The 10715-nt window shown below is 42.8% G+C and overlaps 1 protein-coding gene and 2 non-coding genes across 4 annotated transcripts; 2 read left to right on the top strand and 1 right to left on the bottom strand.

Moving 5' to 3' along the window:
* The first annotated feature begins 1496 nt into the window (after positions 1 to 1496).
* On the top strand, positions 1497 to 10136 carry LOC142992295 (cytosolic phospholipase A2 gamma-like). Of its 2 annotated transcripts, XM_076142660.1 has the most exons (14): positions 1497 to 1771; positions 2645 to 2755; positions 3040 to 3182; positions 3926 to 4112; positions 4602 to 4707; positions 5081 to 5221; positions 5626 to 5691; positions 6037 to 6177; positions 6276 to 6419; positions 6514 to 6597; positions 6680 to 6834; positions 7503 to 7674; positions 9092 to 9304; positions 9483 to 10136. In XM_076142660.1, exons 1-13 carry the CDS (start codon positions 1670 to 1672, stop codon positions 9292 to 9294), a joined length of 1755 nt encoding a protein of 584 aa, XP_075998775.1. In that variant the 5' UTR covers positions 1497 to 1669; the 3' UTR covers positions 9295 to 9304; positions 9483 to 10136. The 2 variants fall into 2 exon arrangements, with proteins under 2 accessions (XP_075998775.1, XP_075998774.1); XM_076142659.1 differs by having other exon boundaries at positions 9092 to 10136.
* Positions 2868 to 2940, top strand: trnar-ucg (transfer RNA arginine (anticodon UCG)). Its single transcript has one exon. It is a non-coding gene; the product is annotated as a tRNA-Arg (tRNA).
* On the bottom strand, positions 8822 to 8894 carry trnar-ucg (transfer RNA arginine (anticodon UCG)). The gene has a single exon. It is a non-coding gene; the product is annotated as a tRNA-Arg (tRNA).
* Positions 10137 to 10715: the final 579 nt, after the last annotated feature.

Here is a 10715-nt window from a genome sequence, read left to right as displayed (position 1 = left end):
TCCGGTGATAATAAACCCCTGATAAAAAATGGGCCAAGGGCTTTCAGTGAGAGCCGAGCGTGGTGGGAGATGTACAACGTGCCAACAAAACAAGCGGGGGACGCATCAAACCCTGACCTGCCGCAGACCAAATATGTCCCATAGATTCATAAACAACACGCTCTGAGCATCTGTCTGACCTGACACACTGCTTCCCTTTTTGTTGGAACAAGTTTACTGAAAAGGGAAACTGGTGGAGACTTTCTGTCTGAATTCGATGTCCACAAACCTCACAGTACTCATCACCAGAGTTTACATGGAATGAAGTCCTTCTGTGTTGAGGGATGGGCAGGATTTATTTCTACGGAAAATCTGTGGCTGAATTAGGGAGAGTTTGCATTTTTAGTTCTCACTTCTATTGTACATTTGTGGTATTTCTTTTCCTGTTTTTCTGTCATAGTTTGTGTACAAAGTGACACCTACAACGTCTGGTGTTTTATTCTTTATATCTTAATATCACTTTACAAGATAGATAGATAGATAGATAGATAGATAGATAGATAGATAGATAGATAGATAGATAGATAGATAGGTAGATAGATAGATAGATAGATAGATAGATAGATAGATAGGTAGATAGGTAGATAGATAGATAGATAGATAGATAGATAGATAGATAGATAGATAGATAGATAGGTAGATAGATAGATAGATAGATAGATAGGTAGATAGGTAGATAGATAGATAGATAGATAGATAGATAGATAGATAGATAGATAGATAGATAGAAAGATCTGCCACTGCGAGACAGCATCATTTGTGAGAACAGAAAGAGCAAGCCAGTGTGTGTGTGTGTGTGTGTGTGTGTGTGTGGGGCGGGCTTCAGGGACGCTGAAGTATTTATCACTTCAGCCTCATGAGCTTGGGCTGATTTATCTGCTCAGTCTCTTCATTTGCTTCGCTGCTTGTTTTTTGTCCTTGAAATCTCTTTGTGGAAAGATGGATTTAACATCTGGAACACTGAAAAACATTTCAGCTGCAGAGACTGACAATCAGCTCTGGTCTGTGTGTGTGTGTGTGTGTGTGTGTGTGTGTGTGGGGGGGGGGGGGGGGGATGCTCCCTATCATCACATACTAAGCTCATGTATTAGTTTATTTGTCAGTGATGTTAGTGGTTTGAAATTAGTCCCGTTCAAGTGTTCAAAACTCACTTCATACCTCCTTCAAGACTGAATAGTCATCTCTCAGTAATTAAAAATACATTATTTTTTTTACAGGTTAATGACTTCTGAGATAACAGACACATAAAACAAAAAGACACATCAAACTTGAGGACAGAAAAGAGAAACAAACCCTGAAATTTGTTCTCTGTTAACTGTAAGCTGCTGAAAGAGGATCAGATCATTTTCACAACTTCCTGCTCTTATGTAAGCAATGGTGGCGAAAACGAAATGAGCAGAAGTACAACAAACTGCCTGCATTAGGCCAAAGAAAGTCGTGAATTATTTTTAAAAACATTTTATAGACTGTATAATGAATCAGTTTAAGCACCGAGCAGCAGTGAGACGCGACTGACACACATGGAATGAATCAGCCTGAGACCCCATTGGGGCTGAAGCCCTCGCAAGTCCTCACATGCTTTTGAGGAAGAGGAGCGTTCATACTGGACTCACTGCTTTCAAAACCAGTTATGCAAAGTGTGAAATCAAGTTGGTTGACGCTCGTCTGCATTCTGACAGCAGGAGCTCTGGGAAACGCAGCCGCCAACATGGAGACCAAAGCAGCCACTAAGGTGAGAGAAGAGACTGATTGTGACCTCGTAATGACGACTTTAAGCTACTGCCTGTGTCCGTCTTATCTCCTGATGTCTTTGTACAGACTGTGTGCGTGTGTGTGCGTGTGAATTTAAAACATCTCTCACTGATTTATCACTTTAATGACATTGAATGATAAGGGAAGAGGGCGGACAAGCTGGAGGAGGTTAATGTGAGATTATAAGGTTAAGAGGTGATAAACTGCTTCTAATGCAGGAAGCATAAAGCACGTCACCATGCATCTGTGGTTTAAAAGAAACCTCAAGAATAAGTCAAGCAGAAGCAGCAATGTGTTGAGGGGAGCTTTACTCATCTTTAATTGATACAAACATTTCATAAGCATTCATTTGAATCAAAGGTTTGTGAATCAATGAATTTTAATCCGATCAGTATTCAAGAATGACACGGCAGTATAGACTGGACTGGAAGTGATAAGAAAGAATAAACAGCACAGATATAAGGAGAGGATGTGAAAATGACAGAAAAATGCTAATGAATTGCCTCATCTTAAAGAAAATCGACAGAACAGGAGAGAAGGTGACGGATGTCAGCGTCTCATTATACTGCGGCTATTCAAAGTATCAGGCAGATGCAAAGAGTTAATAGAAGGTGAACTCCCGGTCCAGAAAGAAGACAAAGACGGCGTTCATATATGAGCATCTGGGGTGGACAGCAGGATTGTTTCCAGATGGGTTTTCTCCCTCAACATCTGGTAGAAGCTTGTCGCGCCGCATCCTGCATCTTTCGTGGTTTTGCCCCATGTGATAATGCTGGACGCCGTTGTGCAGGCTGATGTGTGCGCAGAGGTCATAAGGTCACTTCTGGTAACTTCCTATTGTTTTTTTTCCCAGAAACACATTCGCTACTCCCAGGAGCTGTCTGCTGGTGAACAGGACTTTCTTCACAAGAGGAAACTGTTAATTCTGGACTCACTGAACAGCCTGGGAATCAACTGCACTGCAGTAAGAAACACTTTGGTGCTGCAGCATGGGAGAGAAGCATTGCAAATACTATATAATAATAAATAGTACATAAAAACAAGAGAATTTGTGACAATTGTTGACATATGTACAGGACCATGTGGCCTAATGGATAAGGCGTCTGACTTCGGATCAGAAGATTGAGGGTTCGAGTCCCTTCATGGTTGTGTTTTGCTAGGCGCCAGGGGTTCTGATCAACAGATTGCTGAAACAAATGGGACTGTCGCTCTCTCTCTCTCTCTCCCCCTCTCTCTCTCTCCATCCAGGACTCGGTTCCCCACATCGCCCTGCTGGCCTCAGGCGGTGGTCAGAGGGCAGCCGTGGCTCTCCTGGGTTCCCTCTCTCAGATGAAAGGAGAAGGTCTGCTGGACCCTGTGCTGTACCTGGGGGGGGTTTCTGGGTCCACATGGTAACAAAACTCACACACGCACAGAATAAAACAACAGCTGTCGGCATTAACAGCATCCTAAATATAAAATGTAGGCCTGGAACACACAAATAGTAAGGAAACCTGTCCTTAGAAATCAAAAATAATGAGACTGGAAACAGAGCATGTGTAAGTAACTTCAGTTGATGGTCTGGTGGTTTCTATCAGCCTGCCAGACCTCTATTTACCGCTCTGCCGCTCAGGGAAGCTCTATTTCTGGGTAAGGGCAGCTTGATACGGTGCTAAGTGCTTCACAGAGCTGCTCCACCAGGGGGAGGGATTTTCTCAGGGTAAGGCGAGTAACTATCCTACTTCCTATCCCTCCCATTTGCCCAGGGCTTACAGCGTCACCCAGTGGACAGTTCAGGTTATGGCCTTTTATTTCACCTGGAAGTCCCTGTAATCATCAGGTTTTTACCTTTTCTGTTTTTATCAAGTACATTTTAATCAGTGAGTTTGCTCTGTTTAAATAAATATGCTGAGAAATCCTTGATAATGGAAGAAATCTCCTCAATCCATAATTGGAAAGCAGCTCAGGTGGTGGTGCTGTGACCAGTCCAGCTTTGAGTTGATGGAGGGGATTTCTGGCAGGAGACTGAGAAGCTTCTCAGCAAACACGATCACACTTTTCAACTCTAACAATGACGTCTCCTGCTGTAATCTTCTCTGTGCCATCATCTCTTGTTCATCACACCCTCTTCCCCTTCCCTCTCTTTGTCCCTCAGGTCCATGTCCTCCCTGTACAGTGACCCAGAGTGGAGCAACAACATCGACGCCGCCGTGACCAGGCTGACATTTCCTGGCGTGAGCTTGGCCCAGGCTCTGGCCTGGCTGGGAGAGCGAGCGGCGGAAGAGCACTTCTCCCTCACCGACATCTGGGCACTCATCACCTCTGCAGGGATCATGAAACAAGTACACACACACGCACACACACACATTCACAGTAAAGTAGTGCATAAGTGAGACTTGGAGGTCACTGCTAATGAAGAAATTAATCAATTATGTATTTTCATTTGTTTTTTTTTTACTCCAGCATAGAAACAAATTTAAGTCTTAATCAAAAAGTCTAAAAATAGATATAGATAATAGAAACACATAAATATGAATAAACAGAAACACAACAAATTGATTTTTGTCTGTTTGGAACAAAATCAAATGCAAAGTTATGTTGAGAAATGACTTTAGTTTTCAGTTGTAGAGGTTGAAGTGTGAGCCATTTTGTGATTTAATGCTTAAAATAAAGCATACAATATCATAAATTCCTGCTGCTCAGTGTTAAATGCAGTTTTTCCACAGTTTTATTGGTTTAATTTATTGATGATGTGGAGTGCTGTGAATATATCTGTAGCCATATTCTGATTGTAAAGTTCTTCATATTTCTCCTCTCATTTCTCCTCTCAGATGGATCTCAGGCATCTCTCAGATGAGGCCACACGAAACATCACCAACCCTTACCCAGTCTACAGCGCCATAGAGAAACAATGCTACACAAATGGGCCTATGGAAGGTACACACACACGCACACACACACACACACACACACACACACTGGCAGGGATGTGAAATAACAAATTAAAAATACATCATCAGCTGCTGCAAGCTTTAAAGACGCTACTACACATTAAAGGAAGACAGCTGAGCTCACAAGTGTCTCAAAAAGGCTCATTGAAGAGACAGTACTTCGTTGAGTGCTTATATTTTCACTTCAGGACACATCCCAAAGTAGAATAAGCTACTCTAACATACTTCTACATATTATCAACATCAACATCAGTTTTTTAACATAAAAACAAACAAACATCCACATTGGTGCTTTTTTATAGTATTGCCTTGAATTTGGTGTGCGATAAAGTAGATTTTGACACTTCCTGTTCCTTAAGCTAAATGGTTCGAGTTGACTCCTCATGAAGTCGGATTCACTGAGCTTGGCCTCTTCGTCCAAACTTCTCTCCTGGGGAGCAAATTCCAGGCAGGAGAGCTGCTGGAGGAGAAACCAGAGATGGACATGGTCAAACTCCAAGGTATGTGTGTGTGTGTGTTTGTGCGTGTGGGTGTGCGTGTGTGTGTGAGTGTGTGTGTGTGTGTGTGTGTTTGTGTGTGTGTGTGTTTTCATAGACTGGTGAAGTTGTATCACCAAAGGCATGAAGCTAGTAGAGCAAAGGAGTGGAGCTTCGAACCTGGACGAGTAGAACCTGGTGGCTGTATACAGGCTGATTATCTGTGAAGTATCTGTCATCTGTCCACAACATGGGCACCATTAATCAGCCCTGTAGGGACTGAATGGCCTCAATTTTAAAAGCACAAAAATAGCACAAAATACACCGATTACATTTGAGTCGTTTAGAACAATAGTTAGTCACTGACCTGTATAGTCCATGCTTGTGTGTGTGTGTGTGTGTGTGTGTGTGTGTGTGTGTGTGTGCAGGTTTTCTGGGTTGCGCTCTGGCTCATGAGGAAACCATCAAAGAGATGCTGCCTGCCTGGCTCAATGGTAAATGCAGTTTTAATGTTTTGTTTTGCATTGTTTCCTTTGACTGAATAAAAATGGATTTCTATGCTCATTCTTCCACAAAAGTTGACTGTTGATTTATGTTTTACCTCTCGGTTGTTTTTACAAAATTCTTCCCCTGATTTTTTAAAACTTTTCTGGAAAGTCAATTGAAATATTTATTCTTCCACAAAGAAATACAAAGTTTGACAGAAAAGTTAAACTGTATTTATGTTTATAATCTGATTTAAGGGGTTTGGTCTATTATAATAATCTGCAATAGCTTGTAACTTGAAAAGCTTTCCCAACACTGAACATATGTATTCCTCACGCCTGTGTCTGTTTTAGTGCCCGGGCCTGTGGATGTGGCTGCAGAACACTACCTGCGTGTTTACAACTACCTCATAAAACTGGTCGTTCTGCTCAGAAGCACCATCAATGATCCAGCTACTCTGGTCGAGTTGGACAACCTGCAGAATATACTACAAGGTAGAGTGATGGGGATGATGAGGACGAAGATGCCGTCAGTCCTTTCGAGTGCCTTGTTTCTTTACTAAAAACGTTGTTCTTCTCTTTGTCTCTCACAGATAAAGGGAGACATAATGATACTTTGTTGGAGTCGAAGAGTTTGGAGGAGAGGAAGCTCATTTATCAGCAGTGGACCTTAGATCTGTTGGCGGCGGTAGAGAGCTGGAGCAAGAGTCTGGAGGACGGCCCGTTCAAAACCCACTGTCAGCACGTCACACACACACACACACACACACACGTAAACATGGTGGATATGCTTTGGTTGGATTCTTACCTGAAGGTTTCTCTGGTTTCCAGTGTCTCGGCTCACTGAGCAGGTCCTGCCCCTTGTAGTAAAGTGGGAGTGGGGAACAACCCCAAATTTCCTCTTCAAGTACCCGGGTGAGAAGACTGTGTTTGTTGGTTCTATTCCCATATGGGGTGGATCCATTTGAGAGATGTAAAAACTCTTGTCGCCGGGCAGATGCTGGTGTTCCAACCTGCCTGCATTCTGAGGAGAGTTTCCACCTGATCGACGGCGGGCTGCTGATCAACGTCGGTTATCCTCCATTTCTGGGAGACAAGAGGGACGTAGACCTCATCATCGCACCGGAGTACAGCGCCGGGGAACTATTTGAGGTACTTTGATTCCTAATTAAAATGGGATTCAACCAATTTGACAGGACAAATTCAGATTGTCGGTTGATGGAAGAACGGCATTCAGCAACCGGAAACTGTGCGAGCTGACCTTTAACTTCACAAGAGTTGCTTCCTGTTAGTTTGTAAATTGTTAAATGTATTGCTTCAGATAAGCGGACACAGATGTCCGGATTATCAAGAGTATGGCAGCGTCGGAGAGTATCAATACGATACCAGTCTATTTTCCAAATCATCGATCCCACAGCCTACATATGAAATGAGCTTTTTACTGCTCGTACAATTACACCTGTTTGCTTTAGCTTGCACTATTTTACATATTTGCATTTATCGGCATTAGAATGTACGACAGGCTTGGAGGCTTTCGCAGGGCATCCATAAGTGTGTTTGTGATAACTGTGAGTTTGAGGCTGTTTTTATTGAAGAGAATCTGAATCTAAAAAGAGTTAAATCTGTCTGTCACCTGTCTCTTCTCTCTAAAAGTTGGTGAAGTCCTTTTTTGTGATTTCCCCGAGCAGATCATTCTCATTCTTGCCCTAAACTTCTTTTGTTTCACCTCGAATAAATGCGTCTCAATCCCTCTGACCTTCTGTCCCTTTGGCCAAGTGCCAGCTTGATCCAGACTGAACGCACCTCTGCTCCCTCCACAGACGCTGACTCTCGCCAGAGATTACGCGGCGGCGGTGCAGAAGCCGTTCCCGCGCATCCATGACAAAGTGCTGGAGGACAAAGACTGGCCAGAGGACTGCTACGTGTTCCAGGGCCAGGACAAGGAGCCCACCATCGTTTACATGCCGCTCTTCAACAAGAAGAACTGCAAAGGTGAGTGACACAAGAAACTTAAGCTCCTACAAAAGAGATGGAAGAAGATTAAATAACCTTTTTAGATATTGATAATTATCTCTATTTCATCTAGGTTTTCCAGAACATTTCCCCATATTTCTCCAAAAATCCCCAAAATTTCAATACTGACTTTAGACCCCAGGGAGTCAAATTTGATTAAATGTTCGAACAATCATCACAATCAATCAATGAGTCACGACATCATACCTCTCGGTTCTGTTTACTGCCTCCTAATTTCCTCAAACACTTCAAGTGACTGAGGCTGAGTCCCTCTGTGTTTTCTGTATTCACTGCACATCGCTCAGTTATTAAAGTCAACACATTACCCTAAACGTTTCCTCAGCGCTGCAGAGCTCCGGCCTGGTCTCCTATATTATGACCACGTTTAAATTATTCATTCTCTTCACTTTTCTGCCTCTCCAAGTGTAATTGTGGAGATGAGAATGTATTTCTTCCTCTCTGGTTTTATTGCTTTTTGCCCCACATAATGTGCTTTGTTCTCCCGTTGATCCCAAACAGCTCCAGCCTCACTTTGCTGCCATCTTTGTTTGCTCCTCACGCTGAGCTCCGTCTGGTCTGCATATTTGGCTTTGGCGCCGTTAGGTTTGATTGTGGTTTTTTGGCTGATCCGTTTCAGGGCCCGGTGGACTGACAGCACGCCCCCCTTCCTCTCCCACTCAGTCTGTGTTGCATTTTATGTATAATATAACTTGAGGCCACTTAAATGTCAGTGTTGATCGTCGTAGAAATACCTCAGCTCTGCTAATGTGCGAGACTGTGCTTACATTTTTAGAATATTTTCATCAAATGCAAACATTGAATGCTTTAGAGAGGACTCATTATACAGGTTTCTATATTCTTACTTTCATTTAGAACTCATTTCGAAAAGTTAATGAAAACACATAGATCCTCCTCAGCTATCCCTTGCTGCGGCACCGCTGTGAAGGAAATGAAAACTGAAGCTACAGTACATAACTTCTGCAATATGTTCATGTCCACAAATGTTGTCAGACAAATCCACCAAATACAAGTGCAGAGAAGGAATGTTTGACACAATCAGGCTTACAGACAATGTGACTGAAGTAAATCTGATGGAGCCCCTGAAAGGATGGTCCCTCTCAAAAGTCAACCATGAAGGGGCTCGAACCCTCAATCTTCTGATTCGAAGTCAGACGCCTTATCCATTAGGCCACATGGTCCTTGTGGACTTTGCTAGACAAAACAACAAATTCCATTAGAAACCAACAATCTAAAGTAACATCTATAGACCTGATGGTAAACAACATAAAGCTCAATATCTCCTCTTTAAAGAGCAGATAAGTGAGTCATGCAATGATTGATTTGCCCTAATGCCATAGTAATGGCACCTCTTGTGTTTGTTTGTTGCTTTCCTTAGATCCCGAACAGATCAAGGCAAGGATGGAGGAGTTCTCCACCTTCCAGCTTCCTTTCAGCAAGGAGAAGATCGACTTTCTATTGGAGACGGCCAAGAACAACATGAAGAATAATACGGAAACTCTGCTGAGGGAGATGAAGAATGCCTCCCTGCGCAGACAGAGGAAGAGGGAGAGTCAGGCCGGAGTGGGAGGGAAGCGTTAAGTGAGAGAGAGTAAGAGAGAAATCAGAGAGGATCTTAAAGCGTAACGATTATGGGCCCAACCTCTGTAACCTCTGAGCTCACTGTGTGTGTGTGTGTGTGTGGGAGGAGAGGGATTAAATGGATTGAATGATGATAAGTGAGTAATGGAGTTATCAAACACCCAGTCACATACATCTTTCTTTCACAGACATCTTACTGAGCACTTTGGGATGAAAACTCTCAGATTGGTACGAGAATATGAGAACAGAACAGCCAGGAACATTGCAGACTACAGAAACCACCCACAGCTCAACCTGAGGTGCAGACAACACAGACTCTTTCCACGGTGAAGGGCCACAGAGCGAGACCCTTCAAAGACATCCAGTCACATCTATGATTTTATTTTCATGAACAACATTCACTTGTAGGACACCATAAACTGAGAGCACTCAGATGTACAGTACACATACGTCTGCCACGTCTCTTTACTTTAGAGGCATAAAATGTTTACGAAACTCAGTCGCAGGAAAATGTAAGATTCATGGGTTACTTTTCTCATATTCTAGTAACTGCAGCAGCTCGTGAGAAAACTGTAGAAATGTGGGCGCTTGCCCCATTGGTCAACGCAGAGAAAGCCTTAAATTGTTGTTGAAATCAAATTTTTGGGCAAACGAAATGAACCGACTGAAAACCAAATGTCTTTTGTGGAGAAGAAGAAATTGATTGTCTCTAAAATGCTGCACTGAACTCATTTGGTCCATCATTCCATCCAGGCTATGTGCTCACATTTTTCTGTACAACATCAAACCCTTCCTTTTTCTTCTTCTTCTGATGATGATAAATAAATAAATATATGAATAAATGTTTTGGGTTTTTTTTGACGTCACTAGTTGTAAATGCAGTAACCTAACAGTACCGCTAGAGGTCAGAAAAGGCCAACACGACGGAGTCAAAGCGGCTTTAAGTAGGTCAGTACGGCCAACAGATCCATTGATCCAGGGCATCATCATATAGAATATTTACACCCACCCAGTGTATCATTCATTAAACTAATCAATCACAATTATCAGAATGCTGGACGTTGTTTTCAGTTTTTATTGAGTTAAATGAAGTGATGCAGAATGTGTAGTTGTCTGTTTTTGTTGCAGAGCTCTGAAGTGTTGGAAATCCCCCAAAACACAATGTTCCTGCAATATTCGATCCATATCTGACTTCACCGTGTGTCACATCTGAGGGGAAATGGAAGTTTTGGAAACATCGTTGTTGTAGTTTAATTTACAGGGCTAAAGCCGCGTAAATGTGTCCATACAGTGTCAGATGACAGGTGTGTTTAGCAGCTCTCTCTCTCTCCCACCCTCTCTCTTTCTCCCCCTCCTCTCTCTCCCTCACTCTCTCTCCGTGTGTGTGCGCTCGCGGTGCGCTTTGCGTCGTCACTGAACTT

The sequence above is a fragment of the Genypterus blacodes genome, unplaced genomic scaffold (genome assembly GCF_046128005.1).
Source record: "Genypterus blacodes isolate CSIRO-AG114 ecotype Tasmania unplaced genomic scaffold, CSIRO-AGI_Gbla_v1 ptg000022l_1, whole genome shotgun sequence".
Taxonomy (NCBI): domain Eukaryota; kingdom Metazoa; phylum Chordata; class Actinopteri; order Ophidiiformes; family Ophidiidae; genus Genypterus; species Genypterus blacodes.
Note: the sequence above shows the minus strand (reverse complement) of the source record. Positions and strands in the feature narration are given on the sequence as shown.

Excerpts from the sequence above, each read along its gene's own strand:
- LOC142992295 (XM_076142660.1), top strand. The coding sequence starts at position 1,670 with ATGCAAAGTGTGAAATCAAGTTGGTTGACGCTCGTCTGCATTCTGACA. Across the intron at positions 3,183-3,925 it reads GGGGTTTCTGGGTCCACATG|GTCCATGTCCTCCCTGTACA; the intron begins GTAACAAAACTC and ends TTTGTCCCTCAG. Across the intron at positions 6,598-6,679 it reads TTTCCTCTTCAAGTACCCGG|ATGCTGGTGTTCCAACCTGC; the intron begins GTGAGAAGACTG and ends GTCGCCGGGCAG.